At 47.0% G+C, this 18,526-nt stretch overlaps 1 protein-coding gene across 1 annotated transcript in view; it reads right to left on the bottom strand.

Annotated features, from left to right (window-relative positions):
• Positions 1–5,006: 5,006 nt before the first annotated feature.
• Positions 5,007–18,526, bottom strand: part of LOC140427084 (vascular endothelial growth factor C-like) — a 150,462-nt gene continuing 136,942 nt past the window's right edge. Inside the window, exons 5-7 of the mRNA XM_072512587.1 lie at positions 13,101–13,213; positions 9,786–10,122; positions 5,007–5,416 (exon numbers count right to left, since the gene is read on the bottom strand). Of these exons, the coding sequence (XP_072368688.1) occupies positions 5,299–5,416; positions 9,786–10,122; positions 13,101–13,213 (568 nt within the window). The 3' untranslated portion in view covers positions 5,007–5,298. The remainder of the gene's footprint in view (positions 5,417–9,785; positions 10,123–13,100; positions 13,214–18,526) is intronic.

The raw sequence follows: 18,526 nt of genomic DNA, 5'->3' as shown, positions 1-18,526 counted from the left end.
AAACATACAAATCGGACAGGGTCGAATGGTCACACGGGATGTGAAACCAACAGTTATTGAGGAGTTTCCGATACCCTCAAGACAAATAATGCGATTTCTTGGCATAAATGGATTTGATCGAACATTTGTGCAAAGGTTTTATAGCGTAATTGCTCCACTGATGGACTTGCTGAAAAAACGTCAAAAATCTCACTGGACAGTGGACTTTCAACAGGCATTTGACTGCCTGAAAGCTGTGATAATCAATGCTCCGGTGTTGGAGAATTACAAGGGATTCTGTGATCAGATTGAGCTAAAGTATCTGACTTTAAAGAGAAATGCTGAGACATAGAGAAATGGACAGATCATGCAGAGACCTTCTTGTTCAAAGAGACTGTCAATCGAGAAGAATTTCAGTTGGAGGAAGAAAACAAAAATGGACTCATTATTATACCTGTTTGCGTGTGTTGTTTTTTGAAACAAAAAAGTATATTTACTGTGTGCATTTTTTAAAGGATAGTGAAAAGATGAAAAATGAAACCATCTTATAGTTGATGGTTTATTTTTTTTCTTGGGGGGAGGTGTCATGTGAGAGTACCTTTAAGAAATGGGTGTTTACAAATGGGTATGTATATAAATATCTGTAGTGAGAGTACCTTTAAGAAATGGGCGTTTACTACTGCAGGGATGTCAGAGAGTGGGTGGAGCTGGGCTGTCTGTCAGCTCTTTACTTTTGTTTTTGAGCAGGCTGCAGGGTGTGTTTTAGTTTTGTTTTCAGTGTTGGAGTTGAAGCCAGACAGAGCAGGTGTACTGTTGATCTCTCTGCCATGAAGACTATCTCGATCATTTTGCTGAATTCCGATTTATAAATGTTTTCAGCAGTAACTTTAACCTGATGTGCTTCTGATAAAGGTTTTGTTTTTAAGTCGTATGGTTGTTAAAAAGGAAAGCTTAAAGCTTTACTTAGTGTTGTAGTCTTTGGGGGTTGTACTTGAATTAATGGTTGCTAAGATGTCCACTGTGTGTTTTAAAAAGGTTAACTTGAGTTCATAGAATAAACATTGTTTTTCTTCAAAAAATACTTTTCCATTTCTGCTGTACCACACCTGTAGACTGGGCTGTGTGCTCCCCATACCACAATCTATTAAAAGTTGTGGGTCAGGTGAACTGCATGATACACTTTGGGGTTCTCTAAACCCTGGCCCATAACAGTAGCATCCAATGAAGCCACCTTGGGTGCAAAAAAAAGGGCAGAGTACAGGGAATTTATAATACACCAGTAAATAAGCTGGGGAGGTAGAAAAGCTAATATGTAGAAAAAACGCTGAGTAATCGTGATTTCAACTACCCTAACATGGACTGGATTATGTCAGTGTAAAAGTATTAGAGCACACGCAATTCCTAATGTGTTGAAGAAAACTATTTTTGGCAGTTCATAGCAAGCCTGGAGAATGGGTAACATTGTACACCTATTTAAAACCGGAGAAAGAACGATTCTGAATAATTACATACCAGTCAGCCTAACCTTGGTGGTGGGCTAGTTATTGGAAAATATTCTGAAGAACAGTATAAATTATCATTTAGGATGGCTCTAATTAATCAGAGACAGTCAACATGGATTTGTTAAAGGAACATCTTGTCTGACTAAACTGAGTGAATTCTTTGAGGAGGTAAGGAGAGTCGATGAAGGCAATGTGTTTAATATAGCCTCGGGGGATTTTAACAAGTCTTCTGACAAGATCCCACTTGGCAGACGGGCCTGAAAAGTAAGAACCCGTGGCATCCAAGTCAGGTCCAAAATTGGCCGAATGGCAAGAAGTAAAGGGTAATGGTCGACCGGTGTTTTTGTGACGTCAAGTCCATTTCCTGTAGTATTCTGCAGGGTTGAATATTAGTTATCTTGCTTTTTTCTGGTTTAGACATAAATCTAGAGGAAATGATTAAGGAGTTTGCAGATAATACAAAAATTGGCCATGTGTTGAAAGTGAAGTAGAAAGCTGTAGACTGCAGAAAGGTGACAATGGATTGGTCACTGGAAAAAAAAGTGGCACATAATATTCAATCCAGAGAGATGTATGATAGATGTTTGATGAGGGCAAACACAACAAGGGAATACACATTAATGGTAGGATAGTAGAATTGTGGAGCCATGGGAGGGACCTTGGAGAACATATCCCCTTGAAGGTAGCAGGACAGGTACAGAAGGTGGTAAATAGCACATACAGCCATACTTTCATTATTGGCCTAGGCCTAGATTATAAGAGCAGGAATGTTATGATATAACTGTACAAACCCTAGCTGGGCACAATTTGGGTACTGCACACTGTTCTCGTCACCACCTTACAGGAAAGATGTGATCACACTTGAGGGAATATAAAGAAACATTTTAGTTAGCCGGACACAATTGTTTGGTTGGATGGTTGGAGTTCTCTTCTTAGAAAAAAAGAAGGCTAGGAAGACTTCATTGAGATAAAAAAAATTAAGGGGCCTATTCCCCTTAGCAGAGCGGTCAATAACCAAAAATAATAATCGCTTATTGTCACAAGTAGACTTCAATGACGTTACTGTGAAAACCCCTAGTCGCCACATTCCGGCGCCTGTTTGGGGAGGCCGGTACAGGAATTGAACCTGCACTGCTGCCTTGTTCTGCATTACAAGCCAGCTGTTTAGCCCACTGTGCTAAACCAGCCCCAAGGGCACAAAGTAGTAAAATAAATTAAAGAGGAGTTGAGAATATTTTGCACCCAGAGGGTTGTGGAAATCTGGAACTCATTGCTTGATAGTGGGTAGAAACTCTCGTTATGCTTAATAAATACTCGGATAAGTGCTTGATATGACTCAGCCTACAAAAGGTGCAGACCATCCACAAACATTCACGCTCTCCACCACCGACACACAGTGGCAGCAGTGTGCACCATCCACAAGATGCACAGGAGGAACTTCTGAGGCAGCACCTTCCAAAACCATTACCATCGAGAAGGGCAGCAGACATGGGAACACCACCATCTGGAGGTTTGCCTCCAAGCCACTCACCATCTCTATTCAATAAAAGACTCGTCTTTCATTCTCACTCCACAGTATAAATACTTCCCACTTTCTCTCTCTGTTAGCTTTGACAAAGAGTCATCGAACTCGAAACGTTCGCTCTTTTCTCTCCCTACAGATGCTGCCAGACCTGCTGAGATTTTCCTGCATTTTCTCTTTCATCACCATCTCTATTCCTTCACTGCTGGGTCAAAATCCTGGAACTCTCTCCCTAACAGCACTGTGGGTGTACCTACACCACATTGACTGCTGCAGTTCAAGAAGGCAGCTCACCACCACCTTCTCAAGGACAATTAGGAGTGGGCAATAAATGCTGGCCTAGCCAGTGATGCCCACATCCCTTGAATGATTTTTTTTTTTTTTTAAAACAAGAGCTGCAAAGTATAATTAGGTTGGATAGTTCTTATTGGCCAGCTTCTGTACCATAAATGTCCTCTGTTTCTATGGTTACTTGAGGCAACATTTTCAATGGATACTTCTGCATGGCCAGATTTCATGCTGGTCATAGTTCTCTGCTCAAGGTGGCATTGATGTTGATCTACAATAATAGAAACCTCTGAATTGCAGAGCAACGTTTTACTTTTACATTCTGCATGACCATAAGACATAGGAGCAGAATTAGGCCACTCGGCCCATCGAGTCTGCTCCGCCATTCAATCATATCTGATATTTTCTCATCCCCATTCTCCTGCCTTCTCCCCGTAACCCATGATCCCCTTATTAATCAAGAACTTATCTAACTCTTTCTTAAAGACACTCAGTGATTTGGCCTCCACAGTCTTCTGCGGTAAAGAGTTCCACAGATTCACCACCCTCTGGCTGAAGAAATTCCTCCTCATCTCAGTTTTAAAGGATCATCCCTTTAGTCTGAGATGGTGTCCTCTGGTTCTAGTTTTTCCTACAAGTGGAAACATCCTCGCCACGTCCACTCTATCCAGGCCTCGCAGTATCCTGTAAGTTTCAATAAGATCCCCCCTCACCCTTCTAAACTCCAACGAATAGAGACCCAGAGTCCTCAACCTCATATGACAAGTTCATCATTCCAGGGATCATTCTTGTGAGTTCAGACATTGCTTTTAACTAGCATACAGCTTTCATATAATGGGAAATACCATGGCTGAGCCAGGGTGGAAAGGCTATGGGTTAATTAAGCTTTCTGCCTATGGAGCAGATGAAGTGAGCTCACAATACTTGGCCTGTTTCTCTCAGGGAAATTGTAGCAGTTTAACGGGTTCTGTTGCAGCCGATATTTATGTGCCTCTCCTCATTGCTATAATTTAAATATTCCAAATGCATGTGATGTTATCATATTATGAAGAGAAATTGCCCAACTCACTTTATTTTTCTCCCTCTCTGTAATGTACATTTTGTGCCTCATTCTTTTACTTCCTCCTTTGCTTGTTTCATCTTCCACATGAACTCAAGCTATGCTTGAAAAGATGTTCAGTGTTTTTCCTAACTTAATGATGTGCACATTCTCTTGCCTTTTTTATATTTCAGATCATAAGCATGTTTGGGGAAAGACAAATTCCTACAACCTTTTTGACTTTCAACTGGTAAATTCTCAGACTGCTTAATATTGCCAAATGGTCTCCTCCTGTTCCTATTTATTTTCTATTTTTTTCTATGTTTCCATTATAGCACTTAGAGCGAAGGGAATCAAAGGATATGGGGGAAAGCACGATTAGGCCATTGAGTTGGATAATCAGCCGTGATCATAATGAATGGTGGAGTGGCCGTGAAGGGCCGGGTGGACTCCTGCTATTTTGTCAATGTGTCGATGTTTTTTAACCTATTTTGCAGATCTTGAAAGTGACATTGATAGCATCAAAGTGGTACAAGATTTAAAAATCACATCCATTCTGAAGCATCGGAACAAATTTCCAAACAATCTCCCTGGATCAATAAAAAGCATTGCTTTGTGCAAAACAATACATCTGTTAACATTATTCCCCCCCCCCCCCCCCCCCAACTGAGTCAGTACTGAAGTATTATTAGGTTTTGGGAAGTTGTTTACAATATTCTGCTGTGATCTTGACAATGCTAATCACATCAACTAGTTTCAGTCCTTGTGTTGTACAAAAATGGGTGAAACACGTAAGAAACAAACCCTAAAGTCGACATCTCATTGGCAGATCAGGTATGTTTCCAGTGCCCAGCGTACCTACTAGATTGTATAGAATCCCAATAGAAAAGTACTTTTGTAAGTGCTGCAGGCTGAAATGTAAAGTTCTTCATTAATGAAGCAAGGCAGGGTAGAAAGCAGTTTGTGCGTCACTCTTCAGTTTGGTATTCCTTCATGTAGAATGGAAGGCAGCTGCAAACATAATGGCTGAAGTAAAAGCCCGACTGGCACTGCTTCACTTGAGTTCTGCAAGGCAACCTGTAGCACCTGTATACAGAGGGAAAGAGAAAAAGAAAATTACTACCCATTTTATACAACCATTGACAGGAGGGACGTCAGGCTGGGCAGGCCAGTCTCTGGATGAATATTATTGGGATCAAACATTTTTAGCCGCAAGTTAAATCCAACCATCAGATTTATTTTTAAATGTATGACCAACACATATGTGAACTGCTTGAGTCATGCTTCTGCATTGTTCACCTTTGCCATCACCATCACCACTTAATAATAATAATCTTTTATTAATATCACAAGTACCACATAATAATAATAATAATCTTCATTATTGACACAAGTAGGCTTACATTAAACACTGCAATGAAGTTACTGTGAAAATCCCCAAGTCGCCACACTCCAGTGCCTGTTCAGGTACATTGAGGGAAAATTCAGAATGTCCAATTCACCTAACGTACGTCTTTTGGAGAGTGGAGGAAACCCACGCAGGCACGGCGAGAACGTGCAGACTCCGCACAGACAGTGAGCCAAGCTGGGAATCGAACCTGGGACCCTGGCGCTGTGAAGCAACAATGCTAACCACTGTGCGACCATGCCATCTTGTGGGCTTTATCAATTATCTTTTATACTTGTAAATGAAGTCTCATTAGAATTATTATTGTCCATAGCTTTCTTTCGTGCAAGATTCCAAAGTTGCAAGAGCACAGCTGCACTTTGGTGTAACCGGTGAATTGACATTATTAGTGTGCATAACTTATTTTCTGTTGTCCGACTGATTCGATGATTGTGCAGCCCTGTCAGTGCAATATTATACTTAGTCACCAAATAACAAAACAGCTGATTGGTTAGATTCCATGATAGTCTTGAATCTGTGCAGCTAAATTATCTGGTGGATGTATTAGCACAAGACACTGCAAATACATCCTTGCAAATCAGCTATCATTCTAATGCTGCATTTGTATATTTGACTTTGGAATTAACATGCTCACATGTGTCATACCAAAGAATTTAGCGCTGCCTAGCACGTAGGGCACTTTTTCAAGATGCTGACTGCGCTCGAACAGTGGTATCCTCTAGAGAGTATGTGCAATGATCGGAGAGCAATTAAACCCAGGACTCCTCATGAGAAACTTGGAACTGATGTAATGTGTCTTTGGTGCAGTCAACATTGAGAAAATCTGCAGAGATGATACAAAAAGTAGTGACATATACCAAAATTATCCCCCTTAATGAGTGATAGTCATGTTTTAACATTTCTGACTATGCTGCAATAGTGAATGAGGTGGAGAGTAGGGAGGGGGGGTTGGTGGCAAGCTTAATATGGTGTAATTATTGTGTCTTAAAAATGCGACCACAAAGTTGAACCCAGCAAGTGAATATTAATTTCACAGAACAGTGGTGAGCTGTCTGAACCAGGCTACTCAAGTTAGTTTGGACTTTTCAGTAACTGTTCATACTTACAACCCGTGGCTCAATTGGTCACACAAAGCGTTTTTGTGTTTCTGAGTCAAGACATTGTGAGTTCAAGTTCCACTCCAGGACTTGGGCATAAAATGAAGTGAAGTGAAGTACTATAAGAACCCTTCCTGTTGATTCCCTTAATTCCCATTTCTTTTACTTTGCCGTTATCATTTTTGATCCATGGATCTTTAATGGACATATACCTTTAAGTCAAGCAGAGGAAGTGAGGAACTCAAAAGTTGCAAAATAGTACACTGCAATGAAGATTTAGATTTTTAACAGAAGAACTCAGACTATCTGGTACCCGAGAGACCGGAGGGATTTGAATCGATTGGTTGGCTGGTGGGTAACAAATTGGCCAAAGACCCTATTCTGCCTGGTGACAGACAGTGATTGGGTCTTACCAGGTGTGTTGTTTTCAGAGAACCCAGGAAGAAAATAGAACTCCCCTGGATGTCGAAAGATAAGCTATGAGTTTTGCTGGGGGCTAGCAGGGAGACAGCGTAGAGCACCCAGCTCTAGCCGCCCATACAGCCTGGAGAATTGCTGGCACCGTGGCTGTGCATGTGCACAGCAGCGGCCGTGCCATGATTCATGGCGGAGGCCGCTCGCGGACATGGTCCGCAAAATACAAAATAGTCCCACCCTTCGGACGGCTCGCGCGCCCCGGACTGACCCACCACAGTGCCCGAGCCCCGAATAATGTCCCCGCCCCCCCCCCGCTCGCTGATCGGCCCTCCCCCGACTGTGGCGCCTCTGGAGTGAGTCCGCAGCCGCTATGCTGAGTACCTGACGGATGAGACCACACGTGTCCCGAACCATCGGGAACTTGACCGGTCGGGGGCGGAGCATCGGGGGGGGCGGGCCTCAGGCAATGGCTGAGGCCATCGATACGTGGCGCGGCATACTCTGCGAGAATGCTGCTTTGGAGGGGGCGGAGCATAGCGAAAGCGGCGCCCCCGATTTAGTCAGGAATTTGGATTCTCTGGCCGTTCGCCGAAAGCAGTTTTGGCGACGGCGACTGGAGAATCCAGCCCATAGACGTTTATCCTTTGATACAATACCCTGGGCTAGTGCACAGTCAATTCCAGCCCCACTTGACCCAGAGGCAGAGCACAAGTAATTCATTAATAATTCTTAGAAAAATACCCAAAGGCATTGGCCCTTGGCAGCCCAATAATTACAGTCACCAGGTTTGTAAGTTTAAACACAATTCGTTTATTTATAACAAGAACTATCCTGTTTTGCATTGACATTTTATTTTGCTGCGATTTTTGTAAAAATATAAAAAAACTAATAATTTTTTTTAAAAAGCAAACGCCACCCGAAATCCCTCTCGAGTGGATGTGAAAGATCCCATGGCACTATTTCAGATTAGAGAGGGAGGTTAACCCCTAACTCCCAGCCACAAATTCTCCTGTAAGCCACATACCATCCTGACTTGGAACTATAGCTCTGTTCCTCCACTTTCATCAGCTTAAAGGTTAGAGGTTCAAGATGGTGGCTCACCACTACCTTCTCAAGGGTAATTAGGGACGGGTAAAAAGTACTGGCCTTGCCAGTGATATCCACAGCCTGTAAAAGGATTTTAAAAAACACGAATGAACCCAAGGGCCAGAACCGGGACCTCTGAGCAGGGCAAGTAATGCTGTGCTGTCTTCAACTGATTAGACTGAAGAAGCATATATGTTGCTCTTTATCCACAGAATTTCCACCTGAAATTGGCACGGTATAGTATATAAAAGTGAAGATATAATGTCGGAATTGTGAAAAAAACACTGGTGAGGCCACAACTGGAGTATTGTGTGCAGTTCTGGTCACATTACAGGAAGGATGTTATTGCTCTGGAGAGAGTGAAGTGTAGGTTTACAAGAATGTTGCCAGGGCTGGAAAAGTGTGGCTACGAGGAGAGATTGGATAGGTTGGGATTATTTTCCTTAGAACAAAGAAGGCTGAGGGGTGACTTAATTGAGGTGTACAAAATTATGAGGGGAAGAGATAGGGTGGACATGATAAAATTGTTTCCCTTGGTGGAGAATTCTAGAACCTGGAGACATAGATTCAAGATAAGTGGCAGAAGGTGTACAGGGAACATGAGGAAGAACTTTTTTACGCAGAGGGCAGTCGGAGTCTGGAATTCATTGCCCGAATTGGTGCTGGAGGCAGAGACCCTAAACTCTTTTAAAAGGATGAAGCCTACTTGTGACAATAAACGATTATTATTATATTATTATCTGCACCTTAAGTTCTCTAAGGTACAGGGCTATGGGTGGGTGCAGGAAAGTGGGATTAGAAAGGGCACCTGGATGTCCTCGGGCTGGCTAGGAGAAGATGGGCAGAATGGCCTCCTTTTGTGCTGTAACGTTTCTATGATTCTATGAACATCCAGATTGACTAGACGGAGATCCTCTGACTGCTTCCATTAGCTTTTGGACACTATAATGTCTTGGGCACCACCGCTGCAAGATTTATTACCACTCCCATCCATTCCATGGATGCCCCTTTCCAAGGCAAATCTATTCAGCTCCAGTATAAAACTATCCATTGATCCAAGATCCATTGTCTCCATGGGCAGCATGGGTGACTGGCTGTGCAGAGTCTACAAGTTCTCCCCGTGCCTACGTGGGTTTCCTCCGGGTGCTCCGGTTTCCTCCCACAGTCCAAAGATGTGTAGCTTAGGTGGATTGGCCATGATAAATTGCCCTTTGTGTCCAAAAAAGGTTAGGTGGGGTTACTGAGTTATGGGGATAGAGGTGGAGGTATGGGCTTAAGTGGGTGCTCTTTCCAAGGGCCGGTGCAGACTCGATGGGCCGAATAGCCTCCTTCTGCACTGTAAATTCTATGATTCCCTGATTCATAAAGCTTTCAATAATTTCAAAGGAAGTTGCACAGATTAGAACAAACATGATGATGACAAAATGAGTTCTAAAAATGTGATCACCTGCATGTCTGTGAATCAAATTTCTTCCCTTTGCGAAAGCATGAATACACCGACTCTGTGCATTCACAGATGCATTTACTGCTGTTCAAGGGTTGATTCTTTGGGCAGTTCTTTCTGCACACACACTCACAAGCATCCGCGTCCCATTCCTTCTGCGGTTCACAAAAGGCGTGATGTTCCGTGTTGCTACAAATGCATTTGCAGGTACTCTCATCGAATTCTTTGTTCAGGCCACAGCTTGATTCAGAAAGTCTGTTTGTGCACCTGCAGCTGCATTTATCCTCATCGAATATCATGTAAGGTCCACAAAAGTCATCCATCTCACTTTCGCTATCATCTGACAAGATTGTGGAAGAAAAGTCAGCAACATCCAATGTTATTTCAGCCATGTTATGAATATCTTTATGTCTTTTTGTTCTATTTTATTCTTTCCACTTTCGCTACCCCGCCACCTAAAACTTCATCAAAGGGCAGATAATGCTCCCAGATTTCTACAAACATCTCCTTTAGCTGTCAGATGGGTCTATGTGCAGGGAGAGCTAAAACTCTGCTTCTTTCCGCTTTCTCCTCTCACTTCGGTTCAATGAGTCTACCTGATGGAACGTGTCAGTTTGGCTACTCCGAGGAACAGTGCAATCAGGTCTCCTCTACCTATCACTCTGTTATTTGGCACCTCGCACATCATCTTACATGTTAAACGAGGATCGGTTTAGCAATTCCCATCCCGGCTGAGGTTATTCATGAAGGCCCCGCCTTCTCAACCTTGCCCCTCGCCTGAGGTGTGGCGATCCTCAGGTTAAATCGCCATCAGTCAGCTCTCCCCCCTCAAAGGGGAAAGCAGCCTATGGGCTTCTGGGACTATGGCGACTTTACTTTACTTACTTAAGTGAGTAAACGGGATTCAAGTAGAAAGACATTTTACTAGTTAACATCTTCCACTGGTCTTTTAATTTCCCAATAGTTCCGTACCAGGCCTACAAAGTCCCTCACTGAAGCAGCGTCAGAATACGATGCAGATATGACAGGAACCGGACCCTCTGTTGGCAGGAGGGTCTCCCCTGCCAAGTGGGGGGCGGGTGAGGCCCATGCTGCCCCTATTTGGAAGGCCCACCAGATTTTATGCCAATGAGGCCCCATTTAGAATACTGTGTACAGTTTAGGTCCCCTAATTTAAGGAAAAATATATTGTCATTGGACGTGGTACAGAGGAGGTTTACTAGGATGAACCTGGGTATGGAGTGACTGCCATATGAGGAAAGATTAAAGAGGTTGGATCTGTATTCAAAGTTTAGAAGAATGAGCGGCAATATGCTTAAAACTTATACGATTCTTGGGGGGGGGTTAGACAGGGTAAATGTTTCCACTCATGGGAGAGTGTAGGACCAGAGGGCATAGTCACAGAATAAGGGGGTCCTCATTAAAGATGGATTCAAGGAAGGTTTTCTTGTCTCAGAGAGTGCGGAATCTTTGGAATTCTTTACGCCAGTAGATTGTGGAGGCCGAGTCCTTGGATATTTTCAAGGCCGAGATCGATAGGTTTTTAATCAATAGGGGAAGTAAGAGTTACGGAGAGAAGGCAGGAAAGTTAACTTTGTGAGTGTTAGGTCAGCCATGATCTTATTAAATGATGGAGCAGGCTCGAAAGGCCAAATGGCCGACTTCAATTCCTTTTCTTATGGTCTAATCAGGCAGACCTAGGGACACCAACAAACCTTCCTCCAGAAGCAAGTTCCTGAAGTTGAAGTTCTGCCTGCCAAAGCTTCCATCCAATTGGAGGCTGGCAGCTCCTGTGCTTGACAGCACTATGGAAGAGACTCTAGCTGCTTTCCCAACCCGGAACCCCTGGACCTCAGATAAAGATAAGTACTGGGGGTCCAGAGGGGTTCTTGGAATGGGAGTTGGAAGCAAGGGCAAGCAGTGGTTCTCATCAGGTATTCTGCACCCGCCCCCCTCCCCTCGCCCAATGGACATGTCCTCAATCAGGCGCTGGGCGCCTTTGATTAAGGGACAAACCCCTGACCCCACAACACCAGGTAACATGCAGTACGTTCTCTTTTACCAATCATGCAGGCGGCACTTTGGCAGGCTCATTTGGAGCTGAATCCTTTTAAAATAAATTTTTAGAGTACCCAATTTTGTTTTTCCAATTAAAGGCAATTTAGCATGGCCAATCCACCTAACCTGCACATCTTTGGGTTGTGGAGGTGAAACCCATGCAGACATGGGGAGAATGTGCAAACTCCACACGGACAGTAACCCAGGGACGGGATTTGAACCCGGGACATCAGCGCTGTAATTCAAGTGCTAACCACTGCGCCACATGCCACTCTTATTTAGAGCTGAGTTAATCCTAGCGTTGGAGGGGAGAGGCCGATAACTGGACGTTAATCAGCCACCCAAGGTTCTTAACCTAGGAGGGACAGGAAGGTCGGCGATGCACGTTTCTACTCAGAACTTAATTTGGGCAGAGGTGGGAAGATGCAAAGTTTAGCTACGCCCTCACTCCCTAATTAAGTGCCATTCCCGCCCTCAAGCTCACCACCTCCAGGAACAGATTATCATAGAATTTACAGTGCAGATGATTCTGCCCATTGTTCAATTTTAATATGACCCAAATGTTATCTCTGCAGGTATTTTGAGGTTACAGTATAAATTGCAAAGATCCTCGAAGCTGCTGGATATTCTGAATATAGAAACGTTTAAAGCACAATGATTATAATTAATCTCATAAACCATCTGCTGATATGACGTTTAGTGCTGCAGTTTTATCTGGAGCAGTAACAGAGTGACACTGCACTGGACCATTTCTTGCATTGATCGTCATTCAGCTTTGGGAGACTGATGTCAATATGCTGCTCTGCTGTTTTTACGCGAACTGTGTAGTCTGCAAATGGGTTTCACTTTTACACACTGGCTACATGACAGCAAACTCACAGGACCAACTCCATAGGGACTTCAGAGGGTGTGTAAAATGAACAATTACAAACTGGTACACATGCCAACTGTTCCTTTTCCTTGAAATACAGGTGGATGATCAGCTAATATCCATTTTGTACCCCCACCAAGTTAAAGGTTAAAGCCCCCCTCCACCCATACATTTACATAACTAACAATGGCTCACTTCCTTGAAGGCAAAATTGGCATCTCCCATTTTAATGGCTCAGTAATATGACTGGGGGTCACTTACACTCTGGAACAGAGTGAGCTCAGATCTTCCTCACATGGCTAAGCTCTGGCAATCCAAAAGTGTCCTTAGAAATGCTTTCTGAGCGAACCTTTACCAAAATTACAAGGGGGTAAAAGCAAATGGCTAACCTGGTTCTGAATTGCCAGCCATTAAGTTGAAGACCTCCTCCTCGGTGACACATCTGCAGTAATGGGGATTCCAGGCGTGATCGTGTGGACATGTCTTGTTCTCCATTATACACCTACGGGGAGAAACGTTTGCAAATTAGCTGTTAGGTCCATCTAGCAATGTGCCTGATCTCGGTTACATTCGTGAACTGCGGGAGATTACATTCTGCCCCTCCGCAGTAGTTTCCCAGGCACTGATAGAGAACTTTCTCAAGTGGTTATTCATCCTATGCGAAACCATGTCAGGGAATATTGGCTAACTATTCATTCCTGGATACATTGCAGTCAAAGCTGATCCCGTCCTTACCCCAAATCCACAAATATTCTTTGCAGTGGTGCCTCTGGACAACAGGCTGGAGCAGGAACTCTGGTCAAGCTTCTTTTTTTTAAAAACCCTGACAAACAGGTTTTACGGCCCCCCCACCATTTTGAATAATAGCAGCCAACTCAACAATAACAAGGTTTACTTATAAAGCATTGTTAATGTAATAAAACTTCCCGAGGTACTTCACAGGATCAGCGGCCAGGATTTTCCTGCCCCTTCCATCCGGTGGGATATGACGATCCCACTGCAATGAATGGCAATTTAAATGGCCCACCACATCTGCCAGGGGGAGGTGCAATGTGGCAAGGCCACAAAATCCTGGCCATTGTAAAGCAAAATTTGACAACGAGCCACATATAGAGATGCAAGGTCAGATGGCCAGAAGCTTAGTCAGAGAGTTAGCTTCTGTGGTAATACCAGGTATTGCGGTACCTGAGAGGGCGATGACCATTGGCTAGACCCAGGAGTCTACCATTGGCTGATGTACATATACTCCGCCTCTCAGGGCGGAGCTAAGAACCGATGACGTCCCAGCAGCCTTCACTTTCTGTATCGAAGCTGCTGGGAAACAGTTCTAGCAGATCAAAGCCTATTAGTTACGACTCACCTTGTCTCGAGAGTAATTGATTGCGCATCAATTTAATCTGCTACAACTTCAGTTGAAAGGATGGATCTCCGTATCAAACCGGAGTGCCTTCAGCTCAGCCCCCACGCGGACAACTCTGCTGCTATCTTCAAACATTGGCTGGCGTGTTTTAAGGGCTACCTCGACACGGCCGCCGACACCCCTACAGAAAGACAAAAGATGCACCTTCTACGCTCGTGGGTCAGCCCTGGGATCTACCCTCTGATCGAGGAGGTGGAGAATTATGCTGCAGCAATCGAGCTGCTAGAAGGACACTATATCCGCCCTGTGAACCAGGTCTACGCCCGTCACCTGCTGGCAACTAGGAGGCAAAGCCCCGAAGAAACGTTGGAAGACTTCTACCGGGCGCTGCTGGTGCTGGGAATGAGCACACGGAACTTTTGATCAGGGATGCTTTTGTGGCAGGTACGACTTTCCCCGATATCTGCCAAAGGCTCCTAGAAATGGACACTCTGGGACTTACTGAGGCACGGGCCCTGGCGGGGTCCATGGACGTTGCGTATAACAACACGCTGGCTTTTGCTCCCGGACGCGCGGCGGCCCCCTGGGCTGCGCGGCACCCTGTTGCGGCAGCCCCTCAGACCTTCCCTCTGACCCCGCAAGCCTGCGCGGCGAGACGGCCCGCTACCGCCGGCGGACAACGCTGTTTCTTCTGTGGGCAGGCGAATCATCCCCGCCCGCGCTGCCCGGCCCGCACCGCCACCTGCAAAGGGTGCGGCAAGAAGGGCCACTATGTTGGGGTCTGCCAGGCCCACGCCGTGGCAGCGGTCTCCAGCGACTATCGGCAGCCCCCTTTTCAGGCCCCGGCCGTCCAGCGCCCACCGCCACCCCCCTACCCTCAGGCCGCGTGCGACCTGTGGGCGTGGCCATTTTGCCCCTCGGCCACCACGCTGGACGGATGGGCGCCGCCATTTTGTCCCTCGCCGCCTCCATCTTCATCATTCCCGGACTCAATGTGCGACCCCTGGCTGACGCCATCTTGGATGGGGCCACAGGCCCCCAGCACAGCCGACTACACGCTGCCCGACCAGAACTCTCCATTACTGCAGTTGGCTTCGGTGACTCTGGACCAGAGTTGGCCCCGGACGCTTGAGAAAGCTACAACGACGATCTCCATCAACGGCCACGTGACGTCGTGCTTGATCGACTCTGGGAGCACGGAAAGCTTTGTTCACCCCGACACGGTAAGGCGCTGTTCTCTTGTCACCCATCCCGTAAACCAAAGGATCTACCTGGCCTCCGGGTCACATGCAGTAGAGATAAAGGGGTTCTGCCGAGCGAACCTCACTGTCCAAGGCAGGGAATTCCGCAATTTCCGCCTGTACGTCCTGCCGCACCTCTGTGCAGCCACCATTCTTGGGCTGGATTTCCAATGCCATCTGCAAAGCCTGACTTTTAAATTTGGCGGCCCTATACCCCCCTTACTGTCTGCGGCCTCGCGACCCTTAAGGTCGACCCGCTTTCCCGGTTTGCGAACCTCACCCCGGATTGCAAACCCGTCACCACCAGGAGCAGACGGTACAGTACCCAGGACCGGACCTTTATCAGGTCGGATGTCCCAAGGCTGCTGAGGGAAGGGGTCATCGAAGCGAGCAACAGCCCCTGGAGGGCTCAGGTAGTAGTGGTAAAGACCGGGGAGAAACATAGGATGGTCATTGACTATAGCCAGACCATCAACAGGCTTACGCAGCTGGATAAGTACCCTCTCCCCCGTATAGCTGACCTGGTGAACAGGATTGCGCAATACAAGGTTTTCTCCACGGTGGATCTCAAGTCTGCCTACCACCAGCTACCCCTCCGTAATGGTGACCGCCAGTACACTGCCTTCGAGGCAGATGGGCGGCTCGATCACTTTTTAAGGGTTCCCTTCGGTGTCACGAACGGGGTCTCGGTCTTCCAACCTGAGATGGACCGAGTGGTTGACCGGTACGGCTTACGTGCAACGTTTCCGTATCTTGATAACGTCACCATCTGCCGCCATGACCAGCAGGACCACGACTCCAATTTCCGAAAATTTCTCCAGACCGCGAATATCCATAATGTGACTTACAATAAGGATAAATGCGTGTTTAGCACCGACCGTCTAGCCATTCTAGGCTACGTAGTGTGAAGTGGAGTTATAGGCCCTGACCCTGAATGCATGGGCCCCCTCATGGAATTCCCCCTCCCTCACTGCCCCAAGGCCCTAAAGCACTGCCTCGGCTTCTTCAGCTATTATGCACAGTGGGTCCCCAACTATGCAGACAAGGCTCGACCCCTGATCCAGTCCACAACCTTCCCCCTGTTGACGGAGGCCCGCTAGGCCTTCTGCTGCATCAAAGCAGACATTGCAAAAGCCACGATGCGCGCCATCGACGTGTCCCTCCCCTTCCAGGTCGAGAGCAATGCGTCCGACGTAGCTCTGGCGGCCACCCTCAACCAAGCGCCAGGCCCGTGGCTTTCTTCTCCCGCACTCACCATGCTTCCGAAATTCGCCACTCCTCGGTCGAAAAGGAGGCCCAGGCCATAGTAGAAGCTGTGCGACACTGGAGGCATTACCTGGCCGGCAGGAGATTCACTCTCCTCACGGACCAACGGTCGGTTGCCTTCATGTTCGATAATGCACAGCGGGGCAAGATTAAGAACGACAAGAACTTGTGGTGGAGGATAGAACTCTCCACCTACAATTACGAGATCTTGTATCATCCCGGGAAGCTGAACGAGCCTCCTGATGCCCTGTCCCGCACAAGTGGACCGCCTCCGATCCCTCCATGAGGACCTCTGCCACCCGGGGGTCACTCGTTTCTTTCATTTTATCAAGACCCGCAACCTGCCCTACTCCATCGAGGAGGCCAGGACAGTCACCAGGGACTGCCAAATCTGCGCGGAGTGCAAACCGCACTTCTACCGCCCAGAGAGGGCGCACCTGATAAAGGCTTCCCGTCCCTTTGAACGCCTCAGCATGGATTTCAAAGGCCCCCTCCCCTCCACCGACCGCAACACGTATTTCCTGAACGTGACTGACGAGTACTCCCGGTTCCCATTCGCCATCCCCTGCCCAGACATGACCACAACCACCGTCATCAAGGCCCTCCAGGGTATCTTTACACTGTTCGGTTTCCCCGCATACATTCACAGTGATAGGGGGTCCTCCTTTATGAGTGACAAACTGTGTCAATTCCTGCTCAGCAAAGGCATCGCCTCGAGCAGGACGACCAGTTACAACCCCCGGGGAAACGGGCAGGTTGAGAGGGAGAACGGCACGGTCTGGAAGACCGTCCTGCTGGCCCTACGGTCTAGGAATCTCCCAGTCTCCCGCTGGCAGGAAGTCCTCCAGGTGGCCCTTCACTCCATCCGGTCGCTGCTCTGTACTACCACAAATCAGACACCTCATGAACGTCTCCTTGTTTTCCCCAGGAAGTCCTCCTCCTCCGGGACCTCGCTCCCAACCTGGCTAGCGACACCCGGACCCATCCTGCTTCGGAGCACAAGTCGGACCCGTTGGTCGAGAGGGTCCACCTGCTGCACGCAAACCCCCAGTAGCGTTCCCTGACGGCCGCCAAGACATGGTCTCCCTTCGGAACCTAGCGCCCACCGGAGCCCCATGCGCACCCGCACCAGTGCCCCCACCCCCACAGCACCTGACCGGAGGGTCAGTACTCCCGCCGCCCCTGCATAGGCCCAAACAAGCCCCGACGCCCCCTACAGGCGCCCCCCCTGCCCACTTTTCGCCCCAACAGCGCTGCCTAGGGGTGACGAAGCTGCCTGGGAGGACGACACCACGTTCCCGGAGTCGTAACCGCTGGGACCCCCATCAGGATCACCGCCGAAGCCCAGACTCTCCAGAAGGATGACCTGGCCACCCGATCGACTGATTGCTGCACCATGAACACTTTGCTATTACCCTCGACATCACGGCACCTCCATACCTGGTCCTACCATGCGAAAGGCGACATTAACGCTGGCCATCACCCTGCCGGGCTCTTTTTCAACAGGGGGTGAATGTGGTAAAAGCAGGTATTGCGGTACCTGAGAGGGGGATGACCATTGGCTAGACCCAGGAGTCTACCATTGGCTGATGTACATAGCTCCACCCTGAGAGGCGGAGTATAAGAACCAATGCCGTCCCAGCAGCCTTCACTTTCTGTATCGAAGCTGCTGGGGAACAGTTCTAGCAGATTAAAGCCTATTAGTTATGACTCACCTTGTCTCAAGAGTAATTGATTGCGCATCAGCTTCTAAAGAGAAAAGTGAGGGAATTCTAGAATTAGGGCCCAGAGCAGCAGGAAACACAGCCCACCAGTGGGGAAGCAATTAAAATGTGCGTACCCAAGAGAACAATAGTTGTTGAACACAGTTATCAAGTAGGGTTATCAGGCTGGAGGAGATTTCAGGTTTAGAGAAGGGTAAGGTCTTGGAGGGATTTTTTTAAAAATG

This window comes from Scyliorhinus torazame, chromosome 7 (assembly GCF_047496885.1).
Source record: "Scyliorhinus torazame isolate Kashiwa2021f chromosome 7, sScyTor2.1, whole genome shotgun sequence".
Taxonomy (NCBI): Eukaryota; Metazoa; Chordata; class Chondrichthyes; order Carcharhiniformes; family Scyliorhinidae; genus Scyliorhinus; species Scyliorhinus torazame.
The sequence above is the reverse complement of the archived record's forward strand: the minus strand, read 5'-3'. Positions and strand labels throughout refer to the sequence as shown.